This window comes from Eschrichtius robustus, chromosome 1 (genome assembly GCF_028021215.1).
Source record: "Eschrichtius robustus isolate mEscRob2 chromosome 1, mEscRob2.pri, whole genome shotgun sequence".
Lineage (NCBI taxonomy): Eukaryota > Metazoa > Chordata > Mammalia > Artiodactyla > Eschrichtiidae > Eschrichtius > Eschrichtius robustus.
In genome coordinates, this window is record NC_090824.1 from 167,564,209 (window position 1) to 167,584,889 (window position 20,681).

Here is a 20,681-nt window from a genome sequence, read left to right on the forward strand (position 1 = left end):
AGAGACTATGTAGTGAGAATCAGCGGGACTTGGCAATTAACTGGATGGAGATTAGAGAGTACTGGAAAAGGGGGGCCACCTATGATTCCAAACTTTAGAGCTGGGGATAAAGGGTTTTGAACATTACTAGGCACAAGGAAGGTAAGAGTTGGAGCAGATTTTGGAGGGGCATGGGAACAATAAAGATGAGTTCAGTTTGGTTTCTGTGTCTATAGTAGATTAGAATTTAAAAAAACTCCAGGTGGGAATAGTAGCCGTATAGAGACAGAACCACTGATACCAGTAGATTGACAGCTGAGAGCTGGCATCAGAGAGAGAAAAATTCAAAAGCAGACCCATGACTCCCAGTAATAAACACATTTTACTCCATACAAATAAATGTACTCATATAAGAAATCTGTTACACAACCAGGTGTTTGACAACTCTTACTATATACAACGAACTTTAATATTTTCTATTTCATTTGCTGATTGTAACCCACTGTTGACTTCATGACCAACCAATGGATCAAGGCCCAAAATATCAACATACTGGCACTAGAACAGTGTTTTGCCATAGTGCATGTTCAATACAGTAAAGGTATTAAATGATGCCTTTCTCCCAATAATTTTAAAAAAGGCAAATTTATTCTTATTGACACAGCATTTTTTAAATAATTTAGAATTTTATCAGAAAAGTAATGTGTGGTAAAGAAATTATACTTTATGCCGTATCTTGACTCCTCAACAAATAAGATGAGGAAATTAGTGCCAAGTACTCATTTTGTTTTCCATTCTATCTGCCTATTTCTGACACCTGTATCATTATATTTACATTGCCAAGTTTTTATAATATTTGTGTTCTGTTCTATTCTGAGTCTACTGAGCATTTTCTGTGTCTGATTTTCAAACTTGAAATTCAAGTAAATAGTATTTACAGTATTGTGGTTATATATATAGTGTTCACTACAGAAACAAATTGTATCATTGAATGTGTAAGAAAAGGATATACAATTCAATGTCACTAGATGTGTGTGGCTAGGAGGGGAATGTTTCAAGTGTTAATATCAAATACTTTCTTTTTGTTTTTGTTTTTTAATTTTTATTTATTTATTTATGGCCGTGTTGGGTCTTTGTTTTTGTGCAAGGGCTTTCTCTAGTTGCGGCAAGTGGGGGCCACTCTTCATCGCGGTGTGCGGGCCTCTCACTATCATGGCCTCTCTTGTTGGGAGCACAGGCTCCAGACGCGCAGGCTCAGTAATTGTGGCTCACGGGCCTAGTTGCTCCGCGGCATGTGGGATCTTCCCAGACCAGGGCTCGAACCCGTGTCCCCTTAATTGGCAGACAGATTCTCAACCACTGCGCCACCAGGGAAGCCCTCAAATACTTTCTTTTTTCTTATGCTTTATAATTGCTTGAAATTATGGCGTGCTTAATTTTTCTATTTGGAGTATAAATTTCTAATTTAGCTCTCTGTTCAAGTTTCCGATTGCCTTTGTTTTTCCTTTTTGGCAAAACAAGAATATGCCTTATCAATAGATTTTTTTTTTCATTTTGTCTGTTAAAATAAATCCACTTTCTTCTTGAAAGTACTCTAGTCCACTGCTCCTTCTGGTCTGGTCGACTTTCAGTCTGTGCTATAGCCATTGCTCTGGGGTTCCTCATTCTCTGCTTTTAAGTTAGGGCTGTTTCTTGAATCCAATATCTTCTCTCTTAGGTCTCTTCCTTCCTTCTTCTTTTTCTTTATTTTCTTTATTTATTTTTGGCTGCGTTGGGTCTTTGTTGCTGTGTGCAGGCTTTCTCTAGTTGCGGTGAGCGGGGGCTACTCTTTGTTGTGGTGTGCGGGCTTCTCATTGCGGGGGCTTCTCTTGTTGCAGAGCACGGGCTCTAGGCGCGTGGGCTTCAGTAATTGTGACATGTGGGCTCAGTAGTTGTGGCTAGCAGGCTCTAGAGCGCACACTCAGTAGTTGTGGCACACAGGCTCAGTAGTTGTGGCTCACGGGCTCTAGAGCACAGGCTCAGTAGTTGTGCGCATGGGCTTAGTTGCTCTGTGGCATGTGGGATCTTCCCGGACCAGGGCTCGAACCCGTGTCCCCTGCATTGGCAGGCGGATTCTTAACCACTGCGCCACCAGAGAATCCCCTTTTTTTTTGTTGATATCTTATTAGATTGTATTCTCAAGTAACTTTTTTTGGGAGAAAATACCTATGAGGGTAAAGTTTTTAATACTTTATACATTAGGAAATGTTTTTACCTGATTGAGAGTTTGAATTTCAAGTTTAAAATTAATTTTCTTTGTTCTGCTCAGCATCCATGACCTCCATTCAGTCTGAAGACTGGTATCTTTATCTATTATGTCTTTGATTACTTCTTTTCCTTTCTGCAATTCCTGTTAATCAAATAGTAAAAATCCTAGATTGATCTTCTATGTCTCTTAACATTTTTTCTCATTTTCCCCACATCTTTGTCTTTTCCCCCTACTTGAGGCTTTCTCCTGAATTGTTTTAATTTTGGTAATCTTAATTTTAATTTCCAGGTATTTTTTAATTCTCCGATTGCTTTCTTTCCAAAGCAGCCTGTTGTTGTTTTATAGATGCATCTATCTTCTTGAACTTGTCTGAGAAAACTAATTAGAATTTTTTAAAATCCATGTTCTCTGAATTATAATTATCTCAGTTTCCTGCTGGATCACTCCCCCCACCTCCTCTTTTATTTTTATTTATTTATTTATTTATTTATTTTTATTGGAGTATAGTTGCTTTACACTGCTGTGTCAGTTTCTGCTGTACAGCAAAGTGAATCAGCCATACTTATACATATATCCTGTTTTTTGGATTTCCTTCCCATTTAGGTTACCACAGAGCATTGAGTAAAGTTCCCTGTGCTATATAGTAGGTTCTCCTTAGTTATCTGTTTCATACATATTAGGGTATATGTGTCAATCCCAGTCTCCCAGTTCCTCCCACCCCCACCCCCTTTCCCCCTTGGTAGCCATATGTTTGTTCTCTACACCTGTGTCTCTGTTTCTGCTTTACAAATAGGTTCATCTGTACCATTTTTATAGATTCCACATATATGCATTAATTTGTTTTTCTCTTTCTGACTTACTTTGTATGACAGTCTCTAGGTCCATCCACGTCTCTGCAAATGGCATAATTTCGTTCCTTTTTATGGTTGAGTAATATTCCATTGTATATATGTACCACATCTTCTTTATCCATTCCTCTGTTGATGGACATTTAGGTTGCTTCCATGTCCTGGCTATTGTAAATAGTGCTACAGTGAACACTGGGGTGCATGTGTCTTTTTGAATTATGGTTTTCTCTGGGTATATGCCCAGGAGTGGGACTGCTGGATCATATGGTAGTTCTATTTTTATTTTTTAAGGAACTGTTTTTTAAGGTACTGTTCTCCATAGTGGCTGTATCAATCCCCCTTTTAAAAAATCCTTCTAATTTGTGTTTTGGCTTTCTAAAATGTTTGATGAACTGTTACTGTCTGTACATATTTATGAATGAAGGTGTGATAGCTAATGGGGATTTCCTTTGCTTTTTGTAGACACTTTGGAATTCCATGGGAAGAATGGATTCTGTCTGACCTACATCCATGTTCCTCAAGTGTTGTGATCTGCTGCTCTTTTGTCTGTAAATACTGTCCCATCCACTCTGTCTTGCAGAAACTAGTGAAATCTCTATCCTCTTGTTATCAGTGCTATCCTGGCTTTCTTTTTTGTGTGCTTTTTTACTGTCATATAAATGAGATTTGAGGAAGAAAGAAAGATAAGTGTGTATACATAGTCTCACACTGAATTTTAACTGATGTTTATTACTGCTTATTCAGCTTTTGATTTTCTGTGTTCTGCTTTAAAGAGAACCATATAGACATTTAACTTTCCCAGAAAGTACTTCGGTGCCAAAAACCTCAGATCTGCCCAACGTCTGGGTTTCACAGTTCCATTTGCTTTACCCACTTCAGGCCTGATAACAGCTATGTAACTGCTCAGAAAGGTAGAGTTAACTTCCTTCCTTAGCACTGGTTTGGTGTGCTATATCTACTTAACTTCTGTGTCCCTTTTTATTAGGAATAACTTGACTTTCTGTGCCTGTGTCTTTCTGGCACTCATATTATGTCACTTTTTTAAAAAAAATAAATCTATTTATTTATTTTTGGCTGCATTGGGTCTTTGTTGCTGCATGCGGGCTTTCTCTAGTTGTGGCGAGCTGGGGCTACTCTTTGTTGCAGTGTGTGGGCTTCTCATTGCGGTGGCTTCTCTTATTGTGGAGCACAGGCTCTAGGCACACGGGCTTCAGTAGTTGTGGCATACGGGCTTAGTTGCTCTGTGGCATGTGGGATCTTCCCAGACCAGGGCTCCAACCCGTGTCCCCTGCATTGGCAGGTGGATTCTTAACCACTGCACCACCAGGAAAGCCCTATAAGTCACTTCTGCAGTAACTTTTCCTTCTTAGCTTGGAGAACAGGGAAGAACAGAAAAGGAAGAAAAAAAAAAGGGAACTAAGAGCTAACTTCTGAGACTGGGGAAGTTCTGAGATTATTAAAATTTCTTGTGTGAGCAAAGCTCAGCCCATTTCTTCTGCCTCATGAATGATAAAACTGAGTACAAAGGGGGTACTTTCCCTGGCGGTCCAGTGGTTAAGACTCCGTGCTTCCACTGCAGGGGGCATGGGTCCAATCCCTAGGCGGGGAACTAAGATCACGCACACCAGCACGGTCAAAAAATTAATTAATCAATTAATTAAACTGAGTACGAAGGGTTGCTTTCCCCCAGGTGCACCTTCTTTACAACATGGCACTTGCTTTTAGAGGGCCTTTGCCTCTCCAGGATCCTCCCACCTTCCATCTTTGTGAACATTTTAGCATTCATTTGAACCGAAGAGCTTATAGCAGATAGGACGGAGGTGGGTAGAGCTAAGTGGACTGTATGGCATGCTGTCTGCCCCAGGGAGTTTACAGACTGGCCAGGATGCTACATTTAGGGCACGCCAAACAATTAATAATCAACTTATGACAACACATAATTGTTAGGTTGTATAGTGACTCTAAACATAGTAAGGGTTCTCTAGGAGTCAGGGAAAGTTAGGCCTTGAGTTGGGCTTAAATGGGTAGAATTTGGCAGGAGAGAAGGCTGACCATCCAAGGAGTAAAGAAGCTTGTGAGAGGTTCAGAGTTAAAATAAAGCAGAGACTCTCGGGGAAGTGGGTGACAGGATTGAAGTCTGCTAGAACGGGTAGGTGGGGGTCAAGCTTGGAATTCTCGATGCAGACAGCAGGGCCTCACAGTGACTTTTTAATGAATTGTCACACCTGCCGGAGATGTGTAAAAGGATCAGAGAAGTAAGTGTTGGGTCCAGAAGTTAAAGTCAGGCTTCAGGATGCAGTATTATTTGACCTATTATATACCACTCTGCTGTTTTTGTTTGTTTGTTTTTGGATAAAGAGGTTGGAGAAGGCTGAGAGAAAAAGGAGAAAGTGTTCAAACTGTTAAGGGGAGCCACTAATTTTTAAAAGTATAATCTTGGAAATTATAACCGCCATCATTTCCCATTTAGGTGTTTACCCATAGTCAATATCAAAAGTCCAAAAGAATCTCCATCTTTCTGAGTATGCAAGATGAAATTGAGACAGAAGAGATCATCAAGGACATTTTCCAACAAGGCAAAACCTGCTTTATCCCACGGTACCAGTTCCAGAGCAATCACATGGATATGGTGAAATTAGCATCGCCTGAGGAAATCTCTTCACTTCCCAAAACATCCTGGAATATTCATCAGCCCAGTGAGGTCGAGGCTCGGGAGGAGGCCTTGTCCACAGGTGAGTGTTATGGTATTAGAATCCGCACCTTAGGATGCTCTCAGGCTGTGATGGGTTCTTAGACCTCTGATCCGCTTGTTATGGTTGGGTCAGTGGGGGTCACTTTTCCTACAGGGATGAATTTGTATTTCATTTATATTCCAAGACACCGGCCTAACCTAGTTTCGGGTGCGATGCCCTCTGTAAGCTGTGAAGTGTCAACTGTAATAGTAAGGTATTAAGGTATTGTTGCCTTTTCACAGACTCCTGCCCTGACCTTGTGGGTTGGATTATACATTTTCCCTGAATAATATTGCATTTCCCACGGTTTCAATTATGGTCTGTATGGTAATGAGTACCTTACTGTTAATGCTATAAGCATTTATATCTCCAGCTCAGACCTGTCAACTACTTGGGTATCACATGGTCATCTCCAACACAACATGTTCCAAACTGAATCATATTCCCTCATGCCCACTATCCTGTGTTTCTCTTAGTGTATAGTACCATCACCACCCAATTCACCATGCCAGAAATCTCAAGATCATCCTTGATTCTTCTCTTCCCCTCATGTTCCATGTGTGCCCATTGCCGAGTCCTGGTGATTTTACTTACTGAGTTATTTATTGAACCTGTCCACTCCTCTCTAATCCCACTGCTACCACTGCAGTCTAAGCCACCATCTTCCCTTGCTTGGGTTATTATAACAGCCTCCTAACTCTTCTTCCTCTCCTCCCTCTCAATCTATTATCTATTTAGTAATTGAAACAAGATTTCTGAAATGCAAAGCTGACCATTTCTCTCCCCTGTTTAAAGTCTTTCAGTGACTTTCTGCTGCCCTTAGTTTGAATCAAACATTCCTTAACAAGGCTCTTCCTGATTTGGCCTTGCTATTCTTTCCATGTTTACATCTTTCTACTCCCTCACTTTATAATCTGAGTTTCAGCCACTCTGAATCTCTCCCAGTTTCCCAACCCCATTTTTAAAAAATTGAAATATAGTTGATTTACAATATTGTGTTAGTTTCAGGTGTATAGCAGAATGATTCAGTCATATATATATATATATATATATATATATTTTCCATTATAGGTTATTATAAGATATTAAATATAGTTCCCTGTGCTGTACAGTAAATCCTCATTGCTTGTCTATTTTATACATTGTAATTTGTGTCTGTTAATCCCATACTCCTAATTTATCTGCCTTGGTAACCGTAAATTTGTTTTCTATGTCTGTGAGTCTGTTTCTGTTTTGTATATAGATTAATTTGTATTATTTTTTTAGAGTCCACATACAAGTGACATCATATAATGTTTGATATTATATCCATCCATGTTGCCACAAATAGCAATGTTTCATTCTTTTTTATGGCCGAGTAGTATTCCATTGTGTGTGTGTATATGTGTGTGTGTGTGTGTGTGTGTGTGTGTATACACACACGTACACCACATCTTCTTAAACCAATCACCTGTTGATGGGCCCTTGGGTTGTTTCTACATCTTGGCTATTGCAGATAGCTTCTGTGAACATTGGAGTGTATGTATCTTTTCAATTAGGCCAGCCCCATTTTGCTTTTTCTACTGCTGGACCTTTATACATGCTATTCCCTGGCCAACAGCCACTTGGGAGATTTAATCATTATCAAGCAGTCAAAGAGCTGGGAGCAAAACAAGCTAAGGGTACTATTTTGTACTACGATGCCTCAAACCTGTCTTAGAGGTATGTATTTTTGATTAAGACTTAAATAGTTGCAAAGAAATCCCAGTGAAGCTTTATGCAATCTTCTCTCAATTTCTGTTCCTTTTTATTGTTACAACATAACCTATAAAATCAATGTGACAGCATGGGAAGGGACAAGAGTCAAGGTCTCATGGTAGTAGGGGGATTATTTACTTTGCTACTTTTTCTCCTATATTATACAGTCCTGTGCTTTGCTAGATGTTTAGACACCAAAAGTACACTCAGATCTACCTCCTAGACCAGATGAATGCCAACGTTATAAAACATTTTAAGACAATGAAACATAAGGGAATGTAGTGTATCTTGGGAGGTAGCCCAGGCTTATAGATAAGAAAAGATAGGAATTGTAGGCTCTGGTATTGCTCACACTTCATCAACTACTTCTCCAGACTCACGGGCTTATGGGTGAAGCCCAGGGCACTTTCCTAATTCTGATTGACCATATTAACAGCTCCTTCCATGCTTGCATCACTCTGTGATGTCCTGGCTAATTGAAATGCTACTTGGTATCCTCCAGTAACCAGTTTCTCCAGAGGCAGCCCATTGTCTTTGTAGAACAGCTCTGCTCCTTGTAGAATATATTCCTTTGGTTGAGCTAAAATGTGTCACCATGAACCTTCATGCATTTGTTCTATTTCTGTTTAAGTACGATAGCGGGGAAGAGTAAGGAAGAAGCATGATCTTTCCTCTTAACTTAGCTGTACTTCCTGGTTAGGATAAACTCAGTTCAAACAAATGAGCTAAATCATTTATATATAGGTTTTAGCACATCATTTGGTACATAGGAGCTATTCAGTAAATGGTAACTATTATTAATTTTAAACAAGGAAGGCAGGATTATTCATTATGCAGTCAACTCAATGCTACCTGAGTGTTTAACATTTTGATAATTTCCAACAAACATTTCCTGAACATCTACTTTGTATCAGACACTGTGTTAGCTCTGGAAAGATAAGGTCCTGGACTTCAAGGCGCTCACACTTTAGCTGGGGAGACAGAAAACATACGTAAGTAGAATGACTATCCCAACCTGTCGTATATATCAAATATAAGTCAAATGAAAAGATACAGAATATTAAGAATATAGAAGTTCAGGGCTTGGCCCTGAATAGAAAAAAGTTCACTCACAAAACTGCTTGTTCATTTTTTTTCTCCTCCATACCATTTATTCATGCTGTATTGGTGGGACAGGTTGCTTTTTCTCCCCATGTGTTTTTCTTTGCAGATGCTTGCACTCGGCATTGCAAAGGGTTAGGGAATTATACCTGTAGTTTCTTGCAATTGCAGCCTGGGAGCTAATGCTGTTTGCTGTTGTTTATAGAATGTTCGATTCGCAGTCTCTGCTGTTTGTTATCTCCCAGCATCACATTCTGCACCGTGGATTTTTACTCACATCAGCAGTTTAGAATGTGGCATCTTCAGTGCTACAGCATAAATCTGGCTTCACAGTGTTTGCAAGCTGACTAGAGCTCAGATTGTCCCCAGTATAGCTTCTGTAGCCTGCTTATCTTTCTGGTTCACTCACGTTATGGCAGGTTAGAAAATAGTGAGCTCTGGTGTCCTCAGTTGCAATTATAAGTTCCTAAGCAAAAATTTCACACGGGCTATTTTTGTATTATGTAATAGCAAAATAACAGAAGGGTAAAAGAAGTGGAAGGGCTGCCTCTTTACTGAATTTGTTCTCAAAGTGAGGGCTGCTTGGGCAACTAGATTAGCCAGGAATCTTTCCACTGAAAGGACATAATCTAATTCAACGTGGCTTAAGCAAAAATAGGATTTTATTGGCCCAGAGACTGAAAAGTCCACAGAAGGGCTAGCTTTAGATATGGCCAGATCAGAGTCATTAGGATCTACTCTGTCTCTGCCTTTTGACTCCGCTTTCATCTATGTTGGCTTCATTTCTTGGTGCCACAGGTGGCTGTGGTAGTTCAGGTTCCACAGCATCCTTACTGCTAGCAGTCCCAGCAGAAAAGAGCAAGTCTGTTTTCTAACGGTCCCAGTAAAGTCCTGGTCTTAACTCTTACTGACCTGAATTGGGTCAAGTGGCCATTCTGAAGTCAATCATTGTGGCCAAGGACATGGACGAGACTGAGTGACCTAGGCCTGGGTCTTACTTGTCCATCCCTAAGCCACTCACTGTAACCAGGGAGAAAGGATGTGTTTGACTGACTGGACACGGTCCTGTGCCCCCCTGTGCGGCCCTACCCAAACCACTGAGCTGAGAGTGGGCTGGGAGCGATTCACCACAGGAACAAGAAGTACTGTTTCCAGAACAAGGGCAATGGATACTGGACAGTCCAAAATCAAACTCATCTATGCTGTCAATCATTTCTGAAATTCTATAGAATATAACAGGCTCTTTGCAGTCATAACTTTGTGAGGGCTGATTTTTTATTTTTGATCTTTCCGGAAGCTCTTTAGGAATTCATACCTATGTGTGGGTGCCTGACACATGACTCAAATAAATAAATGATCATAATGAAGACTTTCTAGTCCTCAACCAAAACATTTTAAAGTGACTGAATGGGGCAGTGTCAAGGACAGAATCTTTGAACATGACATGTGTAACATCCCTCTAGGTTGTTCATGATCAGTACTTTTGGGAGGGTTAGGATTGGTTTATTGAAGTCATTCCCATTAAATTGACCTCCTTTCTTTCTTCAGTAGGGTTGCATGGCACCTGCAAGAATATAGTAAAGAGAGTGGGTATGAATTTCATCAAGGCATTTGGCAGAGTCGTGATATCCTTGATGATAGGGTGGAGAAATTTGGGTTGGATTGTAATACTTTATTCAGAAGATATTTCTTGAGCGCTCGTCTGTGGGAGGAGTGATGGGGGATGCAGCGGGGAACAGGGTGGACCTGGTCCCTGCAGTTGTGGAGTTAACCAACCTGTTGTCCTCCGGAGGCAGGTTTGTGCCAGCATATCACAGGGCCCTCTCCTTTGTGCTGTCCTGTTCAGCTTTTTGTTGCCACTTAGATGTCCCACTGTCCCTGGATTTCAGCATGTCAAAATTCATTCTTACAATTCTCTTTGTGTTTTTCACATTTCTGTTAGTAGCCAGTTTGTAAACATAAACTTATCCTTGTCTCTTTTCTACCCATCCAGTTATCAAGTATTACCAGGTTTTTCTTTGTAATGTTTTTATCACCTGTCTCTCTCTAATTCCAGTTTTGGGGAGTCCTTTGTCTACAGTTTTGATTCTTCATATCTGTTCCATTGGAATACACTTCCAGTTGGTTTCCTGGCCATATTGCCCCTCTCCTAAAGTACCTCTTTTTGCACAGGCCATCTACCCTGTTCAAGCCTTTTCCGGTACCCAGCATAGATCTGTGTGCCTGAGCAGACTGAGGTTCCTGCTAGCTAACTGTTGCCAAGAGAAGGGATACTGGATAAAATTTAAACATTCAGGCCGCTGTCTGGGCCTCTCTGTCTTTTCACCTTGACTCCTTCTTCCGCCTGGTGCAGTTCCTCTGCTTCAGCCAAAGTAGTCTGCTGGAAGACAGTATTTCACAACAATCGAGAACCCAGACTTGGGAATCAGGTAAGCCTGGATGTGAGTTCTACTTTTGCTACTTTCTAACTATGTGACTTTGGGGAGGTTGTTGAACTCCTTTGAGTGTCAGTCTTGTCACCTGTGAGTGGATGAAGCTACCTCACAGGTCTGTTATGAAGCTTGAATGAAAAGTGCTTGGCATATAGTAGGTGCTCAATAAAGGGGCTCTTGTGGCTGATGTGGCTTCTGTTGTTTTTGCAGTGGTTGAGTTGTCATCTGAGAACACACTATGTGCATTACTGTGAAATTTGGTTACACCTACTGTTTTTCAAGGCTAGAATGTCTTAGGTGTTCCTTCCAGGTGGTATCTTTTAGTCTAGCTCTTAATGTCATTGCCTTTTGAGTCAGACTGATCTGAATTTGAATCTAGGCTTTACCACTTGGGGAAATTACTCAACATCACAAAGTACACATTTTTCCCTATGAAATCAGGGATAGTTGCAGTGGCTACTCATTGTGCTGCTTAGAGGATAAAGTAAGATGATGTATGTGAAGTGCCTTGTTGTGAACTGGCTCATGTAGTGAGGGATCAAAAACGGCAGTTATTGTCAACAATAAGCTGTTCTCACCTTCTCTAACACTTCCTTGACTGCCCTCAATCCTCAAGTCCCTTTCTTCTCTAATTCTTACAGCACTTAACATATATCCCCCTTAACATATGTACAAATTCTCCTAGGGGGTATATTTCTTTTCTTTGCTGAGAGACTTTGCGATATTGTGATTTATAATAAGAAATACATATTTGGTCTTCATCCCAGTTTCTGGCAGAACTCCTAAAATCTTTGGAATTTCGCAAGTAATAAGAGCCATAAAGGTGTCTTGATATTCATAGCACACCCCTTTCAACCAGACCTGAGTTTATGTTGATGTGGTGACTTTGGAAAGCAACCAGGGGAGTCAACTTTTGATTAGAGGGTTGGAATTTTCAGTCTCCCCACCGCACTGACTTCCGGGGAGGGGAGAGGGGCTGGATGTTGAATCAGTCACCAGTGACCAGTGATTTAATCAATCATGCCTTTGCAGTGAAGCCTCCATAAAAACCCAAAGGACGGGGTTTGGAGAGCTTCCTGGCTGGCGAGCCCATGGAGCTGCTGGATGCTGTGCGCCCTTTCCCTGCACCTTGCCTTGTATATCTCCTCCTGGGCTGTATCCTTCTGCAGTCAACTGGTAATCTAGTTAGTAACATGTTTCTCTGAGTCCTGTGAGCTGCTCTAGCAAATTAATCAAGTTAATCCAACCCAAGGAGGGAACCTCCGATGTATAGCCTGTAGGTCAGAAGTACAGGTAACAACCTGGACTTGCCATTGGCATCTGGCATGGGGATTGCAGGTAGGGCAGGCAGTCTTGTGGGACTGAGCCCTTACCCTGTAGGATCTGACACTGTCCCCAGGTAGACTGTGTCAGAATTGAGTTGAATTGTAGGACACCCAGCTGGATGTCAGAGAATTGCTTGGTGGCCCAGGAAAAAGCATTGGAGACTTGGATTCTTTATTTTTTTAAAAAATTAATTATTATTTATTTATTTTTGGCTGCGTTGGGTCTTTGTTGCTGCACGCGGGCCCTCTCTAGTTGCAGCGAGCGGGGGCTACTCCTCGCTGCGGTGCGCGGGCCTCTCATTGTGGCTTCTTTTGTTGCAGAGCACAGGCTCTAGGCGCGCGGGCTTCAGCAGTTGTGGCTCACGGGCTCTAGAGCGCAGGCTCAGTAGTTGTGGCTTGAGGGTTCTAGAGCACAGGCTCAGTAGTTGTGGTGCATGGGCTTAGTTGCTCCACGGCATGTGGGATCTTCCCAGACCAGGGCTCGAACCCGTGTACCCTGCATTGGCAGGCAGATTCTTAACCACTGTGCCATCAGGGAAGCCCCGACTTGGACTCTGCAAGAGCAGAGCCCTTCTCCTAAATCATCTGTACTCCTGGTGCCAGCATCATGTTTTTTTTGTTTGTTTTCTTATTTTTTTAAAAAATATTTTATTTATTTATTTATTTGGTTGCGCCAGGTCTCAGTTGCAGCAGGCGGGCTCCTTAGTTGCAGCCGGCAGGCTCCTTTGTTGTGGCTTGCTGACTCCTTAGTTGTGGCATGCAAACTCTTAGTTGCGGCATGCATGTGGGATCTAGTTTCCTGACCAGGGATCGAACCCACGCCCCCTGCATTGGGAGTGCAGAGTCTTAACCACTGCGCCACCAGGGAAGTCCCCCAGCGTCATGTTGTTCACATCAGACTTTCAGTGACAGTGTCTTGAGGTAAAGCCAACACTATTATGAATTCAAAGAACGCTTATATAAATTTATGGATGATCAATATTTTATAGTCATTAAAGGAAAGCTGGATTTAAAAAATAATAAGCATCTACCTAGGGGCACTTTAAAAAGTATATCAGAAATAGTTGTTTTATAAGATGCTGTGACACTTCTATTTGGTATTTGGGAATAAAGGGTTCACATTAGACCTGGGCTGGAATAACCTTGCAATTGATCTTCTCCCAGCACTCGCTTTGGGGAAGGTGTAGAGTTAAGATCCAGGTGGAATGTTGTACCTGCCGTGTCTGCTGTGTGCCGTTGCACCTGGGTTGGGAGCTATGAGTTGGTGCATAGGCCTTGAGTCTCTGAGTCTTGATCCATGTAAAAACCTGGTAGGAACTCACAGGTCTCAAGGGGACCTGCACACACCTTGGCTCTTGATGCACCCCATGTGGATGAGGGAGCAAAAGAAGCTGCATGCTGGAGTAGCTCCTGGGCCCAGGAGGAGGTGGAGATGCTGCTCTGTGTCCTTCTACAATGCCAAGTACGCACAGTCATACCTAGACTGAAGTCTGTTGCGTCTCCTGAGTCAGAGTGCCCAGTGAAGCGTGTAACAGCCTCTGGGTCCATGCTGCGTTCATAATCCAGTCTGTGGGCATTAACTTATCATGTTCTTCTGCACACTCCACAGGCCTTCGCAGGAGTTTTGGGTGACCTCTCCCTCAGGACAGTTGAGAACGTTGCCTTCAGAGTTAGGCACTGGGGGAGGTGGAGCAAACACTAATGGTCCTCGTTCCATCTTCCTTGTGTTCAGAGGGGATCATTGAAACCCACGGAGTTCAAGTGACTTCCCCAAGGACATACAGGCAGTTAATAACAATGCAGTGGTCACCCAGTTCTCCTGTTTTCCACTCCAGTGCCCTTTGAAGTGCCATTTTTCTTCTTAACACCTCATTCATTAATGTTGCTTTACCTCCTGGATTTTCCTTCTCTCCTGACAGTATACTGCACCAGAACCATTATTCACGGAACAGGTACTGTTGGTAATTGTATGCATGGGAACATCGTCATATTTTCCCAAGGAAGAACTTGCGCTAAGTCACATGTATCTAAAAGTACACTGGTTGTGAAGTTAAGCTTTTTTTTCAGTCATTTTATATTCAAGTAAATGCACAGGAAGAACAGCCTAGGCTTTCACTTGTAACAGGGCCTTTCATATGAATGATAAGTGTACACATGGTAGGCTTCCTTGGAGCTGTTCCAGGATTGTCTATTTTATCTTTTGCAGCAGCAACTTCAGATTATATTCTCATTTCCGAGAGTGGTAGTTCACTTTTTGTTAACTCCCAGCCCATTAAGATGAAAAGATACTTCGTTAGGGATTATGACCTTGGCAAAAGTATCTTGCCAAGATGTGTTAGCCTGCTAAATGTTCTATTCAAACATAATGATTCATTGAATGTACTATGGAACACTTAAGTGTCATTAAAAGGACTAACCTAGGTGACTTAAAACTCTCTACCTATAGAACTTCAGGTGTTTAAACTCCTTTTCCAATTCAGTTTTTATTTTATTACCTTTAATGAAGGTATTAAAATGTCTATTAGGTTTATGTATGTTTCTGTATATGTTAAATTGAGAGAAGAGGCAGAATTTTTTTTAATATTTATTTATTTATTTGGTTGCACTATGTCTTAGTTGCGGCACATGGGCTCCTTAGGTGCGGCAGGCGGGCTCCTCAGTTGCAGCTCGTGGGCTACTTAGTTGTGGCTCACAGGCTCCTTAGTTGTAGCATGTGAACTCTCAGTTGCGGCATGCATGTGGGATCTAGTTCCCTGACCAGGGATCGAACCCGGGCCCCCTGTATTGAGAGCACTGTGCCACCAAGGAAGTCCCGAGGCAGAATTTTTAAGAGGAGTTTGAATTAGAAAAAAATAAGTTGTTTTTAGTTTTGTCTTCTGATCCTTAAACCTCAAGTCAGAGTGGTGAAAACTGGTTTGTAAGTAAATACCACCACGGGTGTCCGTGCCCCACTCCTGCTCTCTTCATCAGCAAGTCCTCTCTCCTTTTCTCTCACTCCGTCCTCAAGGGTTAATGGAACAGTTTTGGGGCTGTTGATGTCCTTTTTTTAAAAAATATAAATAAATAGATAAATTAATTAATTTATTTTTGGCTGCGTTGGGTCTTCATTGCTGCGCACAGGCTTTCTCTAGTTGCGGCGATCGGGGGCTACTCTTCGTTGCGGTGCGCGGGCTTCTCATTGCGACGGCTTCTCTTGTTGCGGAGCATGGGCTCTAGGCGCGTGGGCTTCAGGAGTTGTGGCTCACGGGCTTCAGTAGTTGTGGCTCGTGGGCTCTAGAGCGCAGGCTCAGTATTTGTGGCGCATGGGCTTAGTTCCTCTGTGGCATGTGTTCCAGATCTTCCTGGACCAGGGATCGAACCTGTGTTCCTGCCCCCTGCATCGGCAGGCAGATTCTTAACCACTGCGCCACCAGGGAAGCATGGGGCTGTTGATGTCTTAGAGAATGTCTAACCACAGGTTAGGGATAGCCTCCATCTTATCCATCTGTTTTATGGGCAGGAGCCCAGAGGATCTATTTCCTCAAATGCCTTCAGCAGTGAAAACAGCCCTTTAAAATTCTTCATTAAAGCATTCTCAGGGGACTTCCCTGGCAGTCCAGTGGTTAAGACTTAACCTTCCAGTGCAGGGGCTGTGGGTTTGATCCCTGGTTGGGGAGCTAAGATCTCACATGCCTCGTGGCCAAAAAAACCAAAACATAAAACAGAAGCAGTAGTGTAACAAATTCAATAAAGACTTTAAAAGTGGTCCACATCAAAAAAAAAAAAAGAAAGCATTTTGAAAGGCCACAAGACTGGGATGTTTCTTTATGATGAATTATAACCTGTTCTTCTTTCCAGGGAAGTGACTTAGGGAATTTTCTCCATTGAAAAATGAGGACAAGAGATGATTTCAAGGAAGCTGGGCCAGTAAAGTGAAATGAAGTTCTGCCTTTGTCCACTTGGCAAATGTCAGGGCTGAATTCTCTATCTTAGGTTATTGTGGTGACCTCCTAACTGGCCACCCCTGTCCGAACACTTGACTTCTCTGTCTCACGTTCCTGCCAAAGTGACCTTAAAACTCACCTGGATTGTATCACTCCACCACTTGAAAACTTTGTCTTCATTGCCTAGCAAATAAGTCCAGATTGAGTAGCAAGATTCAAGGAAGAGGAAAAGAGGTGTGTGTGTGTGTGTGTGCGTTCTTTTTTGGGGAGGTTTTTCTGTCTTTGTTCTTCTAGTTCCCTCAACCTGAAATGCCCATCTTCTTTGTCTGACTTTTGGAATCTTAATCATCCTTTAAGTCTCCTTAGCTTCCTCAGTCAGATTTAAACACTTCTTCCTTTGTATTTCTACCTATGTTATGACACCTCAGTGTGCTTTGTGTTGTTGAATTGGCTTTATTACATCCCATGCTTGTAATTTCAAAGGTTTTTTTTTTACCTTAATATTTGCAGGAATTGGGAGCCCACCACTTAAGAGGGAAGCCCATTCCACTTTAGACCGCTTTATAAAACGATAGAAGTTATTCTTTATTTTAAGCTTGTGCCTTCATGTAACTCTTTCACTTGGCAGTCCTGCTGCCCTTTCAAGAAACACATAAATAGTCTTGAAACATTTCCCTTGTTGTGTTTGGGCTTGACACAGTACCCTAATGAATTTGAGGTATCACCTTTTTCTACAACGGCTTAAATATCCTTTTTAAAGTATTATATAGGACTTCCCTGGTGGCGCAGTGGTAGAGAATCCGCCTGCCAACGCAGGGGACATGGGTTCGATCCCTGGTCCGGGAAGATCCCACATGCTCTGGAGCAACTAAGCCCATGCACCACAACCACTGAAGCCTGCCCGCTTTAAGGCCCACGTGCCACAACTACTGAGCCTGCGTGCTGCAACTACTGAAGCCTGCACGCCTAGAGCCCGTGCTCCGCAACAAGAGAAGCAATGAGAAGCCCGCGCACCGCAACGAAGAGTAGTCCCTGCTCGTTGCAACTAGATAAAGCCCGCGCGGAGCAACGAAGGCCCAATGCAGCCAAAAAAAAAAAAAAAAAAGTATTCTATAAGCCTAATGATTGTATGTTGAATGAATGATTGATAGTAGCTGCAAAGAAATGCGAACATAATCTATCAATGTTTATTTTTTTTATCCTCATCATCTATAAAATCAGATATGTATTAACTAATTATCCACAAATAAGCAAGCAGAACAAGCCAATATTACTATTGGATGAAGTGGGCAGGGAGCTATGAGATGGAAGTTGAACAGAAACAAAAAATGTCTTCCTAACTGCCCATCTCATTACTTTGGTTTAAAGCAGATACACATAATAATTTAAGTGTTCTTTGGGTGTAGTGATGCTGGAAGCCAGAATCACTTGTAAGAAGTCCTGGGATGAATTAGTTTATCCGATTGTCTAGACCAGTTGTTTTCACACTTCAAGCCTGACTCATTGGGGCTTTTAAGTTCAGTTTAGTAGCATTAAAAAAAAAAAACAAAACAAGAAAGACATAGAAAAAAACCTTTTATTTAAGTAAAGGTTTGCATGTGTGTCTATGTGTATCTGTATATGTGTGCATGCATGTGTATGTGTCTGTGTCTATGTGTATATAAAATGGGTCACGGTGTTTTTCTTACTGTAGGTTCCAGAAAGTTTGAAAGCCACTGGTTTATGCATCTACTTCTCAAAAGGGCATGTATCTTTTAGTTGGCCCCTGGTGGAATATCAGTGGGCTCACTGAGCAATAGGACAAACAGTACATTTTCTTCAAGTGTTAATTTTGCTTAAACATTTTGGTGAAAGCAAATGCAAGTTTGTTAATTTCTCTGACTTTTAACATGTTTTATATGCTTCAACACTATGTTTCTTAGCACTGAAGACTTCTTAACTATTGTGTTTAATTGTGGATTTTTTTAATGCATATAAACCAACCTTCTTTTTCCATGTAAAGCTCTATGTCTTGAATTCTACCTTATTATCAATTTTGCTACCTCTTTGTGTTTGAATATGCCTTTGACTTTCTCCTGAATCTTTGGTGCCATTGTCTGTGGGCATGCCTCTTGTAAATAGCATACAATTGGATTTTTGTTTTTGCACCCAACTGGGAGTCTTCTTTTATTAGAAGGGTTCAGCCTGTCCTCTTTTTGGTGATAACTGGTGTGTTTGGCGTTCCCTTCTGTTACTTGTTATCTTGTTTTCTGTTTTTGGAAAAAGAATTTTTTTGCTATTTCCTTTTCCTTTGTATCCTTTTTTCTCTTTAGTACTTCATAGTCAGGTATCCATTTCTATTACTGGTTACATTAAAATGTTTTTGAACCTCAAATTCTCATTAGCATTATCAATATAGTATTGATTGACTTTTTTACTCCTGTAAAAGATAAGAAAGTGAATGTGCTTTTTTGTCCTAGATTTTAATAAACATAAACTGGGATTTAAAATCAATAATAATAATTTTAAAATGTGTATCTGTTCTTTAAGGAATTTTTTGACATTTGATTATTTTCTTACTATATTTATAAAGGACAGTCATTTAAAGTCAACTCTAAATTTTCCTAGGTTCATGGTTCATTGCTTCTGCTTTTAAATCATGTCTTCCTCATTCTTGACTTATGTATTTTTATTAATTTCTTGGTCAGATGGAGTATTCCTTTAAGTAAATTCTTTCAGTGTGATCTGTGGGTGGCATATTTTTGGAATGCTTTTATTTTTGAGCCTGTGTTTGTATATGCAGTGAATTCTTGAATGGAGTAAGAATTCTTGGGTCACACTTTTTTTTTTTTCACTCAAAATTCTAGACCAGGGGTTGGCAAACATTTTTTGTCAGGTGCCAGATAGTAAATATGTAGGCCGTGGGATCTCTGTAACAACAATTCAACTGTGCTGTTGTAATATAAAATAGACAATATTTATATAGGGTATGGCAATGTTTCAGTAATACTTCATTTACAGAAACAGACAGCAGACCAGATTTGGCCCTGGGGCTGTAATTTCTTGACCTGTTCCAGACAATTGATCCATTTTCTTGTGGCATTTAGCGCTGTAGATGAGAAGTCTTGTGTCATATCCATTTTTTCCTTAGTAAGACACTTGCTTTTTTGCTGCTTGGGTTCTTTTAGGAATTTTTATTATCTTTGAAATTTACAAATTTCGTACTCATTAATTTTATGAATTCATTGATACTTAGAGGAATTCCCTGGTGGTCCAGTAGTTAGGACTCAGTGCTTTGATATTTATATTACCAAATAAACCAGCAACACTCACCATTCTTTCATTTTTCATGAAGAGACCTACATTTTGAAAAACATACCTAGAAATATCTCTCCCCAAAGCCTTCAAAATACAAGTTATATTTAACTTTGAATCTGAGAAGATTATCTTCTGTGAAGAAAGTGTCTGCTCTATTCAGAAACCCAATAAAGAGCTCCTTCAATGATAACTCATTTTCACATCATAAAATTATAACTGAATTGGCAGAAAATTTATTATACCATATTGAAATGGGAGAGAAAAAGTTAATATAAAGTACAAACTATTACACATTTTGTCTTCCTCTCTAATCTCTTTTATTCAATTGAATTGAATTCAGTTTCAGTGGAAATTCCTATTTAAGTTTAGAGTGCTTAAAAACAAGCTAGATACTTCGTTCTGCATGCAGCACCTTGCTTATTGCTTTTATGTCTCCTGGCACTGCGCTACAAATCACAAAGCATTTAGGGAACATTCAGACCTCACTGAAATCATAAATCAAAAATTCCAGAGCGCTCCGTACCGACCTTGGATAGCTGATTACTGGGGCAGCTCAGAACACACACACACACTCTCTCTCTCTGTCTCTCCTCTCCTCCCCTCTTCTCTGTCCCACATACACTTATACCAAAGCTTCAACATGTCTTCTCCTATGTTCTCACTAAATTGTAGGTCTGTGTGTTAACCGGAGATACCTCTCCAAGTTGAAGAGTTTGAAGGCTTCTATGGATTTAAAATTTTGCCTCTTTAGTGCTGGTTCTTAATCTTCTTATTTAGAAACATAATTTTTAGATTGGACAAGTTACAAGTTTCATAGTTGTGATAGAAGCTTTCATTAGAAAAAGTTCTTAGAACTTTCATTAGGTATGCCCCTCTCCCCGCACTTGTTCTAGTTGCTCACTGGTAACTAGGTGTCTTTAATAAATGTGGTTGGAAAACTTCTGTTGGTTTTTCTGACCATCTTACTTTTTTCTACTCGTTATACTTTTCACTAATCCACATTAAAAAAACTTAAGAAATATTTCTGAATTTGATGGTTATAACAAGCTTCAAGGGACA

General features: G+C 40.8%; 1 protein-coding gene across 7 annotated transcripts in view; it reads left to right on the forward strand.

Moving 5' to 3' along the window:
• The window catches only part of MTHFS (methenyltetrahydrofolate synthetase), a 316,186-nt gene that overhangs the window by 2,456 nt on the left and 293,049 nt on the right, over positions 1-20,681 (forward strand). For all 7 annotated transcript variants that reach the window (XM_068559114.1, XM_068559126.1, XM_068559095.1 and 4 more), the window contains exon 2: positions 5,546-5,807. In XM_068559114.1, the coding sequence (XP_068415215.1) occupies positions 5,546-5,807 (262 nt within the window). The remainder of the gene's footprint in view (positions 1-5,545; positions 5,808-20,681) is intronic.